The sequence below is a fragment of the Lytechinus pictus genome, chromosome 8, assembly GCF_037042905.1.
Source record: "Lytechinus pictus isolate F3 Inbred chromosome 8, Lp3.0, whole genome shotgun sequence".
NCBI lineage: Eukaryota > Metazoa > Echinodermata > Echinoidea > Temnopleuroida > Toxopneustidae > Lytechinus > Lytechinus pictus.
The window spans coordinates 35,531,660-35,552,750 of record NC_087252.1 but is presented as its reverse complement, the minus strand read 5'-3'; the positions used below and the strand labels follow the sequence as shown (position 1 = coordinate 35,552,750).

Genomic DNA, 21,091 nt, shown 5'->3' with positions numbered 1-21,091 from the left:
CTTCGTGCGGGGTTATTATGATTTTAATTTCCTCCATTGTATTCCTTTTTGTGCGTTAATTCACAATCACTTTTGAAAACAAGGTTCAAAATCACAATATAGTCAACTGAATTGGAGCTGATATAGGTACTAGAGACAAGAGAGATGGCTCCTTTTCATTTTAATTTATGAAACACCAAAAGCTTCGCGCTGGAGGGGGAAACTCCCCCTCCCTGCACCCACCCCTAGGGAGCGCGCTTCGCGCGCTCTGTAAGTGTCGGCACGCTTCGCGTGCATTTACCGCCCCCTCCAAAAAGAAATCCTGGCTACGCGGTTGAGTGAAAGATATTCGAAGTAAGATAGCACTGTAAAAAATATTGGGTAAATTTGTAACCAGCATGAGGGTAATCATGTGTCGAACCAATTTGGGGCAGTATTTTACCCAATGCGGGAAGCATAAGGTTAAACAAATAGCAGCAATTACTTCAGAATGGGCAAAATTTTCATCACACTGGATAAATGAAAATGCCCAAAAGAAATGCCCAATGTTGGTTGGACATAATAATTACCCTCATGCAGCATTTTTACCCAATATTTTTTTAGAGTGCACATAATGATTGACATGAGAAATATGATTGAGTGTAAGGTTGAGAGTATGAGAGAAATGTTCGCATTCAAATCGCCACTGATGGGGGATGTCTTTTACAATGTTGTCAAGAACAGCTTGGGATTATTCCATATCCATGACCCAAAATATCAATTTTAGGTAGTGACTTATTCGTTAATAATATATTTTGGATTCACTGAAATTCTTCTAAAAAGTTAAAGTTCCTTTGAAACTGATGTTGTTATGAGAGATAAAAATGTAAAAATACGTTTTCACATGATACTGGGTCTGTTAAAGAGTTGCGATCAAACACAACTCCAAGAAAAGTGCGTAATGTCTTGTGCTCTCTTTTTATACATTCATTTTTTGTTTAGTTCCGTTTAAACGCAACTCTCGATTCTTGTTTTTTTTTTATTTAGGCATTAGGAGATACCTTATAGAATTTAAGTTTTTAGTTAAGAAAACAAATATGAGGTTTTAGCTGCCGATTGGGGGAAAATGTGGGTTAAAATCCTCCTCCCACTCCCCTTGAGCGAAAGCTGGACCCACTCCTGCTCATAGGCTGTAGTCTAGGGCCTACGAAGGAAAAGTCTCTTTCTTGATTCTTTGTGAGGAGTCTGGAATTTTAATATTTATAAATTGTTTTTTTATTTTAAGTCCAAATGCCAAATCTAGGTCAGTTACTTAAATACGTCCAAGGCCAAGAAATAATTTTAAGGCAAAATCACGTTGGGTTCCCCCCCCCCCTTCATTGTTTCTCGAAATTCTTCAGCTCTATCAATTACTCTCTTTTAACCTACAAAAATCATTTGCTTCTAGAAGTAAAGCAGGGTAATCTAAAAAGAACAAATTAGCGACATCTTAACGATTAAAAAATGATTTCTGTAAAATGTTGACAAAAAGAGGCATGCTTAACATGAAGGCTGCATTTTTGGGGGCTCTATATACGTGAGATCCCAATTATATGTGGTCTGGTGCTGGTATTAGACCAAGGTCATGGGAACCGGAGAGGCTGGGGGTGCCGAAGTACCCCCCCCCCCAGATTTGCCTGAGGGTGGTGCGTGTGTTATTCACAATAATGATACAGCACCCCATAGAAATGAGATATGCTAAAAAGTAGAAATATAACAAAAATCCCCTTCATTTTGTAGTGAAAACTTTTTTTCCTTGTAAAACTATTCTACCAAACCCACGCCCCCTATTTAACAAAATCGTTCACAGGGTCCTGTATAACACTGCATTTAGTTGGAATCAATTGAAAATAAGATTGTTGAAATTCTCATAAATTTTCATGAATTATAATGAACGTATGAATAAAGGGGCAAAAGGCTACTAACGGTTTGTGCATAATTACCTGAAAGCCAGTCTAAAGCTATAAAAACGATTGTTACTAGTCATGGTGCTGGGAAAATTCTAGTCTGTTGGGCAGACCCTTCACTCGAGTTAAGGGTCTGAATTGCAGCCTACTCATGCCTTGTGTAGCGAAGGCCCTCTCGCTCAGGAACAGCAAGTTTTGTATGTGCTAGTCTTTGCGTGGAGGCACACTTGTTGATCAACAAAGTTCCAATCGGGGTCTGTGCCTGCAGACTAGGCAAATGCTCTGTATCATCACATTCGTCATCGTCAAAGTCAACCCCCCCCCCCCCACCCCGAGGCGGATGTAGGGTTTCATAGTCAATCTGAATTGCTTTCCAAAAATATTTAACAATCCGAAAAGGGGGGGAAGTGGGTATTCCGGCTTCCAAAAAGAAAGCTTTCTCGACGAAAGATTTCCCCTCTACGAGGGAATAAAAGTGGTTACTACTCCCCAAAGTAAATGAACACCCATAATTCCCCCTCACACTTAGTTTGGCAATAAAAAAAGAGATATTCACCTAAAAGATGGTTCAGCTATCCCTTCTCATCATCACTTCACAAAAGTACATCTCTTTACCGGGGAGTGTTACCTCTGCCATTATTACCTCTGCCATTTTTACCTGGCACCGATAAAAGTACTTCAACCAAAAAGGGAGGGCAAACACCCCATGTAACCCATTAGCGTACCTGAGGACGAGTCACAACACATGCAAGGGACGTATCCCTGCCCCCCCCCCTGACGAGTCAAAACTGATCCATGACGAGCCACAAGTGGGCCCCTCCTTTGAACTTGAAGACCTTTTTTTTTTTGCTTGTCAATTTTATTCTGCTACGAAATGTCCTTTACTTGTGGTTGAAGACCTTTTTTTTTTTTTTATTTTATTTTTTCATTTTTTTGGCGGACGAATTTGTCCCCCTTTTGAAAATCCTAGGTACGCCACTGATGTAACCCCTTCTTTTTTGGTCAGGGCATAGACTAATAAAGTTTCAACAAGGCCCCTCTTCAGTTCATATATTTGCTAAACTTCGTATTTATCATTTTATACATCACACACGTATTTACCCTTCTCAAATATTAACAGGAGTGTGTTCTCATTAAACAAAACTATAATGCTTGAGCCGTATTTTACGTGCATTGATACTGAGCGTTATCGGCATGAGTAATTATTATACGCGTACCAATATAATGTGAACATGGAAATGATGTCACAATCAAGGAAGGCGGGAAATCGACAAACAAAACTACATACCGCTGTAAGGTTGGGCTCTGTAATGCATGCCTCACGTAGGTGTTGTCATCAATATTAAAACGAGAAGTATAGAGGGTATACTCTTCTGATTTTTAATCCAATGATCAGCCAAGGGAATGTCATTTTACCAGTGGTAAAGGATTCAGAAAGCAGTCTTTAGCTGAGGTTTTAAGACCAACGAGCTCCCACCGAGTGCACTTCATTCCGTAAAGTTGGACTGCTAACTTTGAGGTAAGTCTTTTATCTTGTTCTAACCAACACAGACCACTAGGTAGTTTCTAAAGGGTGTGAGCTCGGTGGGGGTAATACCTACGATAAATGGATTTATATCATTCCAATGAATAGAATGATCATCATGTTGTGATTTTAAATTGACAATATTTTGGTCCAACCAATATGACGAGGATTCGATGAGTGCAAAAACCTGTATAAGAATTATTCATTTCCAGTGATATTATAAGTTACTGCATGTGGATTTTATTGACTGTGCGATATTAGGATCTGGGTTGTTTACCCGACATATTTCCACAACGAGCTAACCAGTATTTTGAGCCTAAGCAACACCAATAAAACAGATTCCAAACATTAGCACATCAAGATTGAATATACCGATAGGATATATTTGCAAAATTAATCATACATCTCGCCTTACCATTTTCTTGAAATACTCCTAAACTTTGAAATCATTCTATTTATGAACATTTTGTGCCTAATCATTAGAGAACTTTCATACTCCTTATGAAGGAATCGTTTGAAATTTTTTTTTTTTTCGTTTTTTTCTAATCGTTCGACTCGTTTATTCAAGCGAACTTCCATTTATACGGTAGAGTTTCAATATCGGTAATGCTGTATTCATATCCATACATGCACTAATGTTTACTAAGCTCCAAAAGGCATTGGAGAGAATATTTGTTTAAGTCATAATGTTAGCTCAGTTCTATTTTTAGACAGTCATGCTATCAAATATAATTATAATTTCCAGTAGATTAAACTAGGATAATAATGCAATATTAAATTCTCCTTGCTAAACAATTAATGCAGCAGAGATTTCTTTTAAACATTTTATAAATTATAAAAATGTCTAAAAGAAATCTTTGCATAATTTTGTTTAACAAAGGAATTATTTTGTGATGTAATTCTCAAGGGCATATTATACCCCAAAATAAAAATGGTAGGACACTTTTGTATAGGATTTCTTGAAGTCAACTCATTCTTTTTCTTCCTTTCGTCTTTTTCTTGGAGGGCTGTCTTCCTTTCTTCTTTTTTTTTTGTTTCTTTTTCTATTTCCATCTTCTTTCCTTTCTTTCGTTTATTATTTTTTATTTCTAAGATTTTTTTTTGCTTGCTTTATTTCTTTCTTACTTTCACCTTTCATTTTATCTTTCGTTCTTTCATTCATTCTTTCTATCTTGCTGTCTGTCTTCTTCCTTCTCTCCTTCCTTCCTTTCTTTCTTTCTTTCTTTCTGTCTTTCTTTCATTCTTTCTTTCTTTTTTTCCTTCCTTCCTTTCTTTTATTTGTTCTTTCTTTCTTTCTTCCTTCCTTCATTCCATCCTTCCTTCCTTTCTTTCTTTCTTTCTTTCTTTCCTGCTTTCTTTCTTTCTTTCTTAATCTTATCTTGATTTCTGTTGTGCGATAGATTAATGGTTAAACACAATTATAGTGTTAATCATTATGTCGATAAAATCAGTTTGTGGGGAAAACACAAAACCATTCTTTGCTCTTTGAGTAATGATTAAGCGTCGTCTAAGCTAATAGCGTATTTTAGCATCCACTTCGCGGACGCTTTCGGCAACGTTCAGAATCTATTAAAAATGCCCGTCAAATAAATTACAATGGACAGATTAGAGGTCATTGTCGAAAGTTGATGGACCGGGACAGCACATCGTCTTAAGATTCGGACCGGGCAAAAAAAATCGGAAATATGTCGTTTGTCCTGCGTCCAAGACGACGACGATACTGTTGTTTTGATTCATCGATTTTCGACAAAGGCTGCTTTGTTATGAAGGGCTTCTGACAAAAGATTCTCTGCGTTATAGAAAGCGTCTTCGAAGTGATTGCTAATTAATGTCGTAATGTTCCTTCGATGACGACCGATGCTTTACTCAAAGTCACACTTGGATGTACTATAACACCATTGGCTGTTACTCTAACACTCTTGGGCGTTATGTTCAATCTCTAGGGTGTAATTTTAACACCTCAGATAAAGGTACGTCCTTGAGAGATACCGACTGGTGTCAGTTTAACACCAAGTTTAAAAGTACTCTCTCTAGTGGTGCTGCTACGATATAGGGAGGTGGGCACGAGGCAAATCCAAACTGGATTCCCCATGAAACTGACAAAATGTCTCGCTCGTTCGCTACGCTCTCTTGCATACCAAATTTATGGATGGCGTAAAGCGCAACACCCTTGAATCCGGAATTAACGGTGTCAAGACGGCCGCGACGGAGGGTGATGGCACATGGGCGCCGCCACAAGAAGGATGCGACTGCCCGTGTGATTTTATTTTCCAACTAGTGATATATTGTAAGGGGAGAATGAAAAAAAAACAGGGGAAAGGGAGGAAAGAAGGAAGAGGATTGTAAATGGAGCAGTTCAGGGTGTGTAATTCGATAACATAATTATGACGTCACCTTTAATAGTTTGTCTTGCCCCTTAATTCCCCCTTATCAAAATATCAAGGTAAAGTCCCTGTGATGGCATAGGTGCAAATGCCCCCATCAAAAGCCCAAACACACCCACACGCGTACCCACACATGCACACGCACGCTTTACAGTTTGTGATTCTTCCTTACTCGATCTCTATTGATACATGACCTACCACATGGACCTATACCTACCACAAATATATATGATTCAACGTATTGACATCTGGATGTTAGTGTCTATTGATAAGAAAGGCTAACAAAGAGAAACGGAAACACTAGAGTGTTTACAGATAGATAAAATGCGTATCCTCAAAGGGTTCAAAGGTCGTATATACATAATCGTTAGTTGATCAATGGTTCGTCATCTCAAAGACCGTCCATAAGATTACGATGTTGATATATCGTCTGAACCTCGACTGATACCTCCTTGGCGAAATAGATCATCAATCAATCATCAATAATAATGACCTCCAATCTTATGGATTGATCTGATGTTGTAGATTTGGTTAAGAGGAAGACGACTTCATTGAACGATAGGAGTGTGTGAGGATGTGTGGGGGTGGGTGTGGGAGTTGTGTGAGTTGTGTGTGGGGGGGAGGGTGTGTGGGTGTGGGAGTTGTGTGTGAGGGTGGGTGTGTGAGGGTGTGGGAGTTGTGTGTGTGTGAGGAAGGGTGTGTGTGTGTGTGTGTGTGCGTGTGTGTAATTGAGTATTGCCAGACGTGTAAATAAATCAGATAATTTATGATTATTTACGTCTGGTACCAACCTTTAACATCATCACCATCCCAAAGACGTGATCATGGCTCGAACCTCGATCTGCGTCAGTTTGTAACTTCCCCTCGTATATCTTGGATTACAGGTGCATACCATAACACTCAGTGAAAACAAGACCTGTATAGGATATACCTCTATGTTGTCTTATTCTTTTCGTCCTTACAAAGTCATGAAATCGACTTAACGAGCTGACTTCTCCTCCCGACGATATTCGGAATCCAAATTCTTACCCGTCTTCACGAGTCGACTTAGCCAGGAGGCATGCATGAGATAGTTCGTCATGGGGGGCAAGTAGGGTCGAAACGACCCTCTGTTTCTCTCCCATTAGCGATTGTACAAAATTTGAAGTGTGATAATGACAAAGCACTGATCTGATTGAGATCAGTGGGACAAAGTCCTTTTTGTGAGGGCTGTGCTCTTAAATTAGATGAAACATGTCTCTTCCACGCTCAGCAGACTTCAGCATGCTTACTGACCAGGTAAAAAAATCTAGGGAAAAGAAGCCCCCCCCCCTCACATCCCTTGATAATATTGGGGGAGGATGCGTGGGGTGGTTAAAAAAAATCATCCCCTCCCCTTATTATTTCCTGGATCCGCCCCTGGTCTATAGATAATAATAATAATAACTCAGTTCTTGTATAGCGCATATCACATTTTTACAAAACGTCCCTGTGCGCTTCCAAAGGACTTATTCATTCATTTGGTGTTCATCATATGGACTTATGATCAACTTCAAGAGGGGAATTCCATCGGTCGACTCCATCCTATGTAAGGCCCCCATTCCACAGAACGGAGACCATTGAAAGACCACTGAAAGACAGAGGTCTTACAGCGGTCTTCAACAACACTGAAATTTGTCATCTCTGTGGAATGGCTCAGAAAGACCCCTCAAACATGTCAAAGAACTCTGAAAGACTGATGGATATTTCTTGTCTTACTGGTCTTAGACTAGTACTATAGAGATCTGTCAGTGGTATTTCAGAGATCTTTTATGCAACAAGTGATCTTTCAGAATTCTTTCCATGGACCCTGCCTGGTCTTTCAATGATCTTTGAATGATCTTTCAATGATCTCTCAGGAGTCTTACAGTGATCTCCGCAAAAATCTTGAGAGACTGCCGAAAGATCATTGAAAGACTATTAAGACCTTTGAAAGTTCATCGAAAGACTGCTTTCCTGTAAGACCGTTGTAAGACTGTTTTGAACCGTTTCAAAAGGTTTTGGAGCCCATGAAGACCACGAAGACCACTGAAAGATTGGTCAGGACTCGTGTAAGACCTCAAAGACCATTGTAGGTTCATTGAGAGACCTCTGAAAGATCAACCCGAATTTATGGACTTTTAAAGGTCTTTCAGCGGTCTTGTTCTCTGTGGAATGGGGGTTTAAGTAAAACATGATAATATTGACCGACAGATATATTTGTTTGCTTCTGCATATTTTACAGATGTTGACGTTGGCTTTAATCCCCGTGCAATGATGACTCTATTGGACGGTCAACTTGGGTTTCGACGCGAATCTTCTTTAGACAGCAACGATCCCGCTGAACTAGAAGCACTTACAAGCACCGATATGACGTCGAGCAGTAGTCAACAGGAAACGATCACCAAAGACGACTACGATGGCGATGTCGAAGATGACACGGATACCGACTCGAATATCCAACCGACGATTGCAAGTCGAATCTCTCTCGCGCGAACGTACGCACTTTGTATCGCATTGGGATTCCTGGGAGCGCATTACTACTATCTGGGCATGCGCACAAAAGGTCTTCTCTACACTGCTACTCTGGGCTTCTTCGGGATTGGTTGGTTGATAGACTGGTTCCGGTTACCATCTATCGTTGAGTCCGTTCGTAGGATACGACGAGAGGAGGCTGAGAATGGATACGTACTCTATGCCGTGCCCTTTGGTGAATTGGAGGAAAGATCTCTGGTGAATGCATATCTCTATGCTATCCCACCTTGGGGACTCTTTGGTAAGATTGAACCCCCCCCCCCCCCTCCACAAAAAACAGCAACAACAACTTTTTTCCTCCATAGTTAGCTGTATTTCAATATTTATTAAACTATTTTTATTATTATAGACGTGCATCAGCTGCTATCATTCATCTTTCCTTTAACGTGATGTTTGTCTTCATTTTATAGATGCTTAAAGGCTTTATCGTCATCATCATTACCATCATCATCATCACCATCACCACCATCATTTTCATCGACACCATCTCTATCTTCATCATCACCATCATCATCACCACCATCATCACCACCATCATCATCACCATCATCACCACCATCATCACCACCATCGTCATCATTATCACCATCGACATGATCATCATCAACATCATCATTATCACCATCGACATGATCATCATCAACATCATCACAACCATCATCATTACCATCATCACCTTGCATCTTCGTCATCATTACCATCATCATCTTCATCATCATCACCATCATCATCTTCATAATCATCAACATCATCAGAGTCCTGGACAAAACTGCAGTTTTAATTCACAATTTTTCGGCAAAGACTTCTCGGTTTTGCTTTGTCATGAAGGGCATTGACAATAAAATTTCTAATGTTCTTGAATCCGTCGTAAGTCGCATACCTTTGTGACCTCCATTTTAACTTTTTCACTTATCGTCGTCACCACTAAAGATATTATAATTGCATTGAGATCAATATATGTTTAGTACTTCAAGGAGAATCCTAGCTCCCTTGGTTTTATATTTCCTTGTTTCAAAATCACTTAAGGGAAATATTTAACTTGTCAGTATAGCCTCGTAACGTTCATATTGTTTGCAATATAGAAAATTAAATATGTTAATAAAAATTTGAATAATCCTCTTGATTTAATGTGACAAAATTCTCAATGTCTTCTTTCTTTGATTATCCCCCCCCCCCCTCCCACTAGGAATGCACCACATGTATCTCGGAACTTTTCGGAAAAACGACGCTTTTAGCCTGCTATACACCGCTACACTCGGCTTTATTGGGTTCGGATGGCTCTTCGACCTTTTCCGTATCCCGATACTTGTCCGAAGGGCGAACGAAGACATCCGAGACCTCCGTTCGGGAAAACCCGTCTCCTCGAGTCCTGCGTGCACACTCCACCTTGACACTGCTTATTCTTTAGTCTTTCCTCTGGGCTTTTTTGGACTTCACCACTTCTACATGAGACGTTATTTCTATGGATTTGTTTATCTTTTCACCTTTGGAATGGCTGGTGTCGGAGTCTTGGTTGATATTTTACGATTGCCGGTTATCTTCAAGCGAACAAAAACAGAGCTGAAAGACTTGAGATTTTCTCTATATCACTTGGACGATACATATTTCCTGTGGTTTACTCCTTTAGGGCCGTTTGGGCTTCATCACTTCTATTTACGTAACTGGAAGATGGGCGTGGCCTATTTATTCACATGTGGATTCCTTGGCGTTGGTTGGCTAATTGACGCGTTCAGGATGCGCTCATTGGTTGAAGAAAGCAATATTAAATTAGACACAGATCTACTCTGGGATCACCATTTTGTTAAAGAAACACAGAGTAAAGGAAATATGAACATCTTTATTGATAGTAAACTATTCAATTATCCAATCACCGATGAGGATTCGAACATTCAGGTTTATGCCTTCCCTTTGCGGCCAAGCGGGAAGCCATCCTGGTTGCTAGGGTGGGCGTGGTCACCTACATCATCAGACCCACCGTTGGCCAATCAGAATGGGTTTACGACATCGGAAGAGGAGCCGAGCCAAACTGAAACAAGAAATAAAACCCCATTGGTGGGGGAAACTTTAGAAGGAGCTGTGGGTTGGACAATAGATACCCACGAAAATTATGAAGTTACTATTGCATAATAGTGAGATGTCTAGTTAAAATACAATGGCCCGTATTCTGAAGTCAGGTTTAACTTAGACCATAGTCTAACTCTGCGCTAAAATTATGGGAAGCCAAAAGTGTAAAAATTTGTACGTTTCTTATGTCTACTGTGCTCTTTCTAGCTGATTCATCGATGGTGAAGACAATCATCTATTTATACTTTCTATATAATTAAGAATAATTTGAGAGCCAAAATGAGCTGAAACATGATATCTCTACTGTTAGTGATTTATGTAACAATTGGCTATCCATACTAAAACCACAACTTTAATCCTGAGTTTAAGTTTAACCCGACTTCAGAATACGGGCCTATATCGTCTGTAATAGCACGTTCAAAGTTTGACCACTGAAATGTAGGGTATTAGCCTCCAACCATAAATGCTCATCACATCCAAATAATTTCTGAAATGCAACATGGAGAATTACGATAGACGACCTATTAATGACTTTTGCGAAGTAGGTATAACCGAGTATAAACAAGAGTGGATCGAAATAGGCATTTTATTTTTTTCGGAATGGGGTAAGAGATGAATGTTCTATTTTAGCTCGGTCCTTAAATTTTCTGATATTTTTATTTTCGTTTATGCTTAACGTACGCTATCGATCGAAGAAAATTCCATTCTTATTCAAAAACTTGATTTTTTTTATTCGACTTCTGTAAATGGTGAGTGTGGTATATATCTTATTATTTATTTGTATAGCACTTCTAGGGATACAATGACTGTTCATACGTCCATGTTAATTGCGGAAAGTATCCTGGGCTCCCGCGGTATATCTTATTTTCTTAGACAGACATGGCACATTATAAACATTCACTATCATTAATCATTATCATTATTAAGATAACATTAAACTATATACTCCCCTGATATCTCAAGACAAACCTGACATAGAATGACATATATGTTTTCTAAAACTTCTGAAAATGTGAAAAAAATGTTTGCTTGACATAATTTGATCATGATGAAAATAATCCTTTTTAATAATATAAATAAGGAACAACATCGTTTATTACACATAGTTTTACTTTTGAGATTGGAGATGAGACTATACAGGACAATGAATAAGATCATTTTATACACTCCGCTGATACGTGTGCCATACATATATTACCTAACACAATATTTTAAGCATTATTAAGCTGATGGATATAAATAAAACCTAGTTTGCAACTTCCTGCGACTTTTTTGTTCTTGTAATTTCATTCGCTCTTCCTCTTATCAGGGTGATGTTATCGCACCGCAAAAAACAGATTGAAGAACATAGAAAATGTATTTTCAAATACATTTCACGACAAAGAACAACCAAGAAGTCTTTGTCGAAAACACCAGTGTCGTCCCCAACTCTGGAAATTCAAGTGTTCACTATAGGCTTGTCTATTTTCGTCAAAAGCGCTCTGAAATTATGCTATTCGTTAGGATATGATTTTCCCCGCTAATGGTTCGGTTGCTATTTTCTTTCTGTCCGAGGCTAAAATTATTTTAAACGTAGTTTAGAGTCAGGGATGTAGTGTCCATATTGGGGAGGGGTTGAAGAAATATCCAAGATTTCAACACAGAATTTTGCATAAATATGAAGAGCGCCGAATTGACAATTTAATATATTATATAGTAATTTAATATCAAGTATAAAGGTTTTATAGTGCTTCCCGATGCTTTTCAAACAGATTTTGCATTAAATACGACTAATTCTGTAACGTCAAAATATTGGGGGAGCAAATCGATATGTGTTATGCACACTCATGGTTATGCATGTTATGTCTATACAGGGCAGCGATCCCGGGTCATGATCCTTTGAAGGCATTCCACATGTAGAATATCCCATTCAGGGATATAAAGATGTTTTGGATTCCTTTTTTTTTTTCATAATTTAAAGTGCTCCAAATGCTAGGTTTCTGTTTGAAACTTTTCTCCCCGGTCACCACATTTGCTGGTAACATTTTTAAACACATGTTAAAGGGGGTTGGTACCATTGACATTTTTTTTAATCCTGCCATTGTATCTTATATTACGTTTAAAAGGTCTCTAAAAGAAAATATTGCTCTTGAAAGTGAGAATTTTCGCTTGTACCTACACTTGGCTCACGTATGAATATGCATGGAAAAAGTAACAAAGAAAGTTTCCGTCTTACTTCTTGACCCCTCCCCCCCCCCCCCCCCTTATCGTGAAGTTAAATCACATGCAGTTATGTACATAATCGTATAGCAGGGCCAGATGGGTCACGTATAGCTTTATGGTTATGAAAAACATTCTCAAGTATTTTGAATTAGTAACTTTTTTGCTCGGTCACTACGCTCCTTCGCATAATATCAACAAATCTTTAGGGACCAGCTAGGGGGCGGGAGATTACTTGCTTCATCACTTTAGTATCTCACGTAGCTCATTTCCATTGCATTGAATACACCAACGTCGAAAATGTCTCAAGCCCCCTTAAGCCCCACCAATTTTTTTTTTTAGTCTAGAATCGCGCCTGATGAAAAGGATGGATATGCGAGCAGCAAATGTTTTTATATTCTGATCTGAAACTGGATAATTTCACGTTTTAATTAAGGAACAATCTGCGTACGGAGGCCCTATCTCAAGAAACATACGTGCGCGTAGCGCGAGTACTTTTTCTTTTTTCTTTTTTTCATAGATTTAGATCTAGAATCTGGTTATTCGAAACACGTTTTATTTTCATGAAAAGGAAGGACGGGTATTGTCCTAAATCAAATACGCGAGCGCGAAGGGCGAGCTGATTTTTTTTTTACCAAGTTCCGATCTGAAAAAAAAGGTAAATTTAAAGGTCAAGTCCACCCCAGAAAATGTTGATTTGAATAAATAGAGAAAAATATAAATAGCATAACGCTAAAAATTTCATCAAAATCGGATGTAAAAAAAAAAAAGTTATGACATTTTAAAGTGTCGCTTATTTTTCACAAAACAGTGATATGCACAACCCAGTGACATGCAAATGAGAGAGTCGATGATGTCCCTCACTCACTATTTCTTTTGTTTTTTATTGTTTGAATTATACAATATTTCATTTTTTACAAATTTGACAATAAGGACCAACTTCACTGAACCATATAGTATTTAAAAATACTAATTCCACATGTTCAGAGAGGAATCAATCGTTGTTTCACTCGACAATGAGGAGAAAATTAGAATATTTCATATTTCATATGATAAAATACAAAAGAAATAGTGAGTGGATGACGTCATCAGTCTCCTCATTTGCATACCGACCAGGATGTGCATATTTCTGTTTTGTGAAATTAAGCGAAACTTTAAAATGTCATAACTTTCTTATTTTATATCCGATTTTGATGAAATTTTCAGTATTAAGCTTGTTGGATTTATCTCTTTTTATTCAAATATACTTTTTGTTGAGGTGGACTTGTCCTTTAAGCAGTGTGTAAAAATTTGTAAAGAGGATATCTATTGCACTTAATAAAAATGTTGCGAGCGCGAGCTGCCTTTTTTTTTTAACAGAACATTCTAAACCATTTTGACATTATCTGAAAACGATGACTATCTTCCTATTCCTTTTCCTAAGCGCGAGCCGAATTTTATTTTAAATATATATATTCTGATCTGAAAAAGGGGCAAATTAAGGATGAGGGATTCACAAAAGGACATTATCACACTTAATAATCTAATGAAAGCGCGAAATTTGTTGATATTAAGCCCTGAAAACTGGACATTTCAGCACTTTTATAATTGGATGCATGGCCCTGGGAATGCTGGGAGTCAGGGGCGGATCCAGAATTTTCCAAAGGGGGAGGGACATTTTTCCGAAGAAAAAATTGGACATGCAAAAGAAAGAAAGGGTTTTAGCCCAAAATTTAAGGTCATTTCGTCCACGGAAAATTTAAGAAAAAAAAAGGGTCCTCGCTTTCAAAAGGGGGCACACTTGTGTTTCTGGGGGAGGGGGTAGTTGGGTGGGAGTAAGAAAACCGATAGTGTTTTTTGGTGCCGGGTAAAAATGGCAGAGGTAAAAATGGCAGAGGTAATAATGGCAGAGGTAAAAATGGCAGAGGTAAAAATGGCAGAGGTAAAAATGGCAGAGGTAATAATGGCAGAGGTAAAAATGGCAGAGGTAAAAATGGTAGAGGTAAAAATGGCAGAGGTAAAAATGGCAGAGGTAAAAATGGCAGAGGTAAAAATGGCAGAGGTAAAAATGGCAGAGGTAATAATGGCAGAGGTAAATATGGCAGAGGTAAAAATGGCAGAGGTAAAGATCATGATATGCTACATCAACAAGGAAAAAAACAGAACCTTTTCGGTTAATATCAATCATAGTTATTGAACTTGAATGGACTCCTCTCGACGAAAGGAGTATTATGAACTGATTAGATATTATATGGATTTTTCTGTCATCATTTTAGGTCTATACTTTATCGTTGATATGATCAAACTCAAACTATTTCATGCCAAAATAATTTCAATTAGTGATTGATGAAAGTATTTATCTTGGCCAGTTCGTATAGTAGAACAGCACTTCATCCCATACATAACCAACAAATTTTAATGTAAAGACCAATGTGCGCTACCATTAACACACTGAAATAGACAAGTTCGGGATTTCTTTGAACCACTGGCATAACTTGGATAACAGAAAAATAACAAAACGTTCTGCAATAAAAGCAATTTTTCATATTTCAACATCATAATGGATCCGAATAGATATTGATATGATACGTATATAGTTTAATGTAAATGATATAATTATAGCAACTATAGTGTTCAGTTTTTCAGAGCAATACCTCATTGCACCTAGTCCAAGTGGATGTCAGGTTCCTAACCTAGTTTCTATGGTAACGGTTACCGCATTAATTTTGAAATGTGTAGCGAATCAGGGATTTGAATTTTTAGGTGTTTCTTAGGTACCATTCTATCGACCTGTTTTGAAGGGGATATTCACCCTCACAAATGGTTTACTGTAAAATTAGCAGAAAAATATATTGGTGAAAGTTTGCGGCAAGCCCTTAAAAGATTAAGATAGTTATTAGAAGTTTGAGTTTTTATGATCTGTGACGTCATATACTAGCAGCTGCCCCGTATTTAATGCACCAAAATGTATACTTTTCAATATTTTAATCAGTGGTTCATGATTGCTAAAAAAAATCTTTCAGGTGCGGATGTGAAATTATTTGTATGTTACAATAAAAGCCATTTTCATTTTTTTTTTTTAGAAATTGACATTTCATTGATATTTTTTATTACACCATATGCGGGAAAAACTGCTCACAAATGACGTCACCGTTAAAATGTAAAATTCTAACAGCTTTTTAAATCTTTGATGGATTCCCTAAAACCCCCACCAGTATCATTTTAATTATTTTCTGCTATTTCTACAATAATCTTTATGTCAGTGTGAATTTCCCCTGTAATGAATGAAGTATAATACTTGGGATCCAAAGTGTGCTTCAAATTTGAATATTAGAAGTGCGATTTGACATGAGAAGACCGTGCATGTAAGTCCAGGAAATAATAAGAAATACCAACTCAAGCGTTATCAGTTTGGTGCAGAAGATCTACAGCATCATTTGAAAATGTTACCCTTTCCATTAGTCAAACATTATAATTCCAAATTTCTTCTCAGAACCTTTCATATTTAATCTTCTGTACATGGAGGGGCTTTTGGGTTTTTTGGCATGGGGGTTTAAAACTGACCATTTATACCTCTATCATTTTTACCTTTGCCATTATTACCTGTGCCATATTTACCTTTGCCATTTTTACCTCTGCCATTTTTACCTTTGCCATTTTTACTTTTGCCATTTTTACCTCTGCCATTTTTACCTCTGCCATTTTTACACCGAGCCGTTTTTTTTCTTGTTCTTGTTCTTCGTTCTTTCTTTCTTTTCTACTTTTTCTTTTCTTTCTTCTTTCCTTTCCCTCTTTTGTCTTCTTTTCTGTTCTCATGTTTCTCTCCCTATGACGCTCTCTCTCTTTTATTTGGTCCCCATTGAAGACCAGCTGCACATATAATTGGTGCAGCTGAATATGGGTTATCCAACCGTCTTTTGTCTTAAGTTTGGTCTTTTATCTTTTAACTTCCTTAGCATGTTTAAAGCATTTTTTTTTCTTTTCTAATCAATGTTTAGAATTCATTTCATTATGTATGTTACTCTTTGTGTCTCTTTACATATGTATATATTGTTATGTATTTTTATGACGGAAATAGAAACAAACAAACAACGGCAAATTTACATTAGAAATTGTGGCAATGCCTCTCAAGGGGGGCACGGGCCGGATGTGCCCACACTGTGCCCCACCCTGGATCCGCCAGTGCTAAGGGTGCTGCGTGTATTATTCTCCATTGGCAGCACCCCTTGGAATTTTGTTATATATAGCTGTGGCAAATTCGAAAAATATGAGAGGAAAATTACAAACGTTTTGTGTTGAAACCCTTTATTTTATCTGCTTGTCATTTTTGGGGGGACCAAAACGGTATTCATTTTGCAGGGAATCCCCCCTTTTTTTCCTGGCAAATTTACTTCAGCACCCCCCCCCCCCCCCGTGAGCCCAAACTAGTTCCCATGCAGGGCCTTGATAGGATGCATGAGGTAATATGTTTGTTTTAACAATTTTGAATGTGAGTAAAAGGTGCGAGCCGAAATTTTTGATAAATTGTTATGAAAAGGTTAAGTTGTTAGAACTCATAAAGAAGTAAACTGGGACCAGTTCATTAAAAATGCGAGTGCGCATGGCTAGCTGATAAGTTTTGACATTCAGACCTGAAAAGGGATATTTTATGAACTTTATGGAATACACGAAGAGAATAGGTATTTCATAAATCAATCAAATAATGCGAGTGCGCAGCACTAGTTAATTTATTTCTTTCTTTTTTCGTGTGGATATTCAGACCATAAAACGATCGGGATATTATCCAGATCGTTTAAAAAAAATCAATTTCTAAATAAAACAAAATAATGAAAGATCGATGTTTGAGCTAAAATATGTTTTGTTTAATATTGACTTCAAAACTTTATATTTTAAGCTCCATTTCAGTTTATTGCGCGTTCATCCTACAGGCAGTCCGAGCGCGAAGAGCGAGCAAAAAAATTATATATTAATTGACATGAAAGATTTTGTTTTAATTATTTTTCAAGTCTTCCCCTCATTTTATTTTATTCACGCGCCTTTCTCCTCTTCTGATCTCCCCCTCCCCTTCTCCCCCTTCTTTGTTTTTTGTTGCACCGTCAATAGGGGGCCCCGGCCCCTTATGGCCTTAGACCCGGCCCCCCCCCCCCCCCCCCTGGATCTGCCAATGAGGTCAAAATATCGTATTCATGATTAGGGGCGTAACAGGGGAGGGCCCAGAGCCAAAAAATTACCGATCATAAGGTATGAACAGGATTTTACTAGGGCTATATTTACAAAAAAGAGGGGGCACAGTATGGCGCTCACAGCAAAAAAAAAATTGCTTAATATAAGTCCCGAACGAGCGAAGCGAGCGAGAAAAAAATCAGCTTTTCATGAAAATCTAACTTTGAGATTGATTTTGACATGGTATTCAGAAAATAACATTTCTTATACACCTTCCTTTCCATTCCTTTTTTTTAATCTTTTCTTTTTTGTTCTCGGTAGTAGAACTTTGGGGGCCAGTGCTATCCGAGGCACTGGCGACACCAGGATTTCTAACCTCGGGGGAGACAAAAGAACACGGGGGGGGGGGGCAACACACAAATATTTTGCCTATTTCTCAAAATCGAGCAAGAAGCGCGATCTTTTTTTTTTATGTAGACTGTATACTGACTTGAAAAGGAACCTGTTAAGGACTAGCTGTTTGCATTGAGTCATTATGATGATATCTCACAAAATAAATAATGCCAGCGCAAAGCGCGGGCTGAAAATGTTTAAAATCCTGAGATGATAAATGGACTTTCTAATTAAGTACTTTTTGTAATCATGAACTGGATGGCTGCATGTCTAATCAAACAATTTAGCGTGAGCTAAAACATTTTGATTGATAAAACTATATATGAATACGCAGGATATGTACTTATCTCGCTAAAAAGAATAATGAAAATTATAATCGCGAGAAGCATATTGACTTAAACATTGGCTTTTTAAGCCCCATGTAAACAGATAATTTACTTATCTCAGTCAACAGTTGCTGCATGTGAGTGCGTAGCGCGATCGAGCGACATTTTGAATTTTAGATAATGACCTGAAAGATTTATGTTCTGTGGCAAAAATTGTTGGGAGCTAACAGTGAATGGATGCGAAAATTTTCAAAAATTAACTAAAAAGAACGAAAGAACTGTTTTGGAGCACTTTGCAGCTTTATCAGGATGCTTATAACATTTACTATACATTTTTTTTCTTCAAAATTTCGGGGGTGGGGCAACTGGCTGCATGGGGGCAAATGCCCCATGTAGTCCGGTCTGTTAGCGTAAAAAACACCCTACTTGTGGACACGGTGGACAAAAGCATGATTTTTTCTCCAGACCTTTGTTTATGTATGAGAATTAAAAATGGGGTATGCTCCAAAAAATCTGGCTGCAGGAACAGTGAAAAAAATGGGTGAAAATGTCAGAATTTATGAGTTTAGATTGGTCTGATATATAGACTAGCGCTAGTGCAAAACTCAATAGCAGTGCATTATTTTGCATTGGTTTAGTTCTTGAATTCAGACCCTTTTTGAACAGATATTCTGTTTGTCCTCACATCTCAATGCACTAAATATCTGAATGCAGATGCTAAACAAGCAGAAGGGTGGTGGTGGAGGGGGTTGAATGTTGGTGTGTATGTACATATTTTGGTCTTGGGGTAAAGATGTGCAATACACATTTTTTGCATGTGTTGGAAATTGTGTTGCCATGGTAACAGTGTATTATGGCAAAAATAAGGTACAAATCTTGCAGTTAGAACAACTTCCTCTATTTTCATCAGATTCTCATGAAATTTGGCACACACATTGGTCTTGAGGTGAAGATGTCTAAGACACATTTTTGTGTGTCTTTTGGAAATTTTGTTGCCATGGTAACAACAAAACATTTGGTGAAAATTGGGAAAAAAACCTTACATTTCAAACTGCTTCATCAGTTTTCAATCAATTCACATGAAATTTGGCACACACATTGGTATTAGAGTAAAGATGTACAATGCATTTTTTGTGTGTGTTTCAGAAATTGTGTTGCCATGGTAACAACATATTATATGACAAAATTTAGGTAAAAACCTTGCAATTTGAACTACTTCATCAGTTTCAAACCAATTTTCATGCATGAAATATGGCTCACACATTGGCCTTGAGATAAAGATGTGCAAGAACCTTTTTTTTTTTTGCATTTGTCAGAGAGTGCATTGCCTTGATAACCACATATAGCCAGAAATGCAGGGAAAACTCACCAATTGTGGATCAATCTACTTCTCTGTTTTCAGCCTGTGCTCAGAAAAGTTTACACAAATATTAATTTTGGGTAAAGATTCATATTCAGTGTTAAAGGGGAATCCAGCCTTGGTCATAAATTGTTGTGTGGAAAAGGAGAAAAATAAGAATGTTGAAAGTTTGAAAGCAATCGGATAAGCAAAATAAAGTTATGGCTGCTTTAAAATTAAGATCCCTAAGGCCACTAGTATGTAGATTTCAAATTGACAATGGGTAAGTAAATTATGACAAGGGGCGAGGCTGCAAGGACAACTTTCCCATTGGCCTTGTCCTTTGATTTTTTGTTTTCTCCTAAATTCCATTGGGGCCGTAATATAAACCTGTTAGTATAATGTTTTATGTCCTTATGAAAGAAAGATACACTTTGAAGTAAAACTTTTGAAAAAGACATTTTAGTCCATTAATTATTTCTGTACATGGAAGAGTGGTCCTTCCCTTACATCATTATGACATCACATATGCGGCCAATTTGAAGTCTTCATGGGTATATAGTGATTACCAATGTTTACAACTTTTATATATTCACAACTTTCTTATGGTTTGTCCGATATTGTTCAAACTTTGACCTATTGTCTGATTTTTCCTTTTCCTCTAAAAACAAATGTTTATTTGGGTTGGATTCCCCTTTAACATCATAAGATAGCGCAGGGTATTCATTGTATTAATCACCTTCAATAATATTTATAGGTTTTTTTTTTTGGGGGGGGGCGGAGGAGGTCCTTAAAAACTGACAACATAAAAATATAGAAGGTTAAAGGCCATGGCCATTAGGAACTTAAACACTCTTAAAGAAAGCACCTTCCATTTTTTTTTTTTTTTGGGGGGGGGGCTTTAGAAAATTGCCACATAAAGAGTAAAAGGAAATAATTACAACTAGGAACTGACCCCCCCCCCCCAAAAAAAAAGGGGGGGGGAGAAAAATCCTTTACACTTCAGCGTATTAATTTAAAGCCTAAAACATTCTGGTTTTGATAAAAGATCATTTCCGGTGCCCAATTAATCAACGTTTTATTTATCTCCTACTCAGTATTTGTTCATTTCAGTTCTTACTCTGACTTTCTTACATCACTTTTTGCACTTCTTGCACTTTAGAGCTTTACCATACCTTCTTGTTTTGTTTCCTCTCCCCCCCCCCCTCTTTTCTCCCTCTCTAAGTACATTTTTCTTTGCTATTTTAATTCATTATTATCTAGCAACAATTATTCCATTTTGA

General features: G+C 37.7%; 1 protein-coding gene across 1 annotated transcript; it reads left to right on the top strand.

Moving 5' to 3' along the window:
* The first annotated feature begins 3,127 nt into the window (after window positions 1-3,127).
* Window positions 3,128-11,673, top strand: LOC129266625 (uncharacterized). Its single transcript, XM_054904467.2, has 3 exons — window positions 3,128-3,423; window positions 8,056-8,586; window positions 9,532-11,673. Exons 2-3 carry the CDS (start codon window positions 8,085-8,087, stop codon window positions 10,470-10,472), a joined length of 1,443 nt encoding a protein of 480 aa, XP_054760442.2. The 5' UTR covers window positions 3,128-3,423; window positions 8,056-8,084; the 3' UTR covers window positions 10,473-11,673.
* Window positions 11,674-21,091: the final 9,418 nt, after the last annotated feature.

What these genes read in the sequence shown, in the direction of transcription:
- LOC129266625 (XM_054904467.2), top strand. Translation starts at nt 8,085, where the DNA reads ATGATGACTCTATTGGACGGTCAACTTGGGTTTCGACGCGAATCTTCT. An exon ending in CCCACCTTGGGGACTCTTTG is followed by an intron (nt 8,587 to 9,531) that starts GTAAGATTGAAC and finishes CCCTCCCACTAG; the next exon opens with GAATGCACCACATGTATCTC.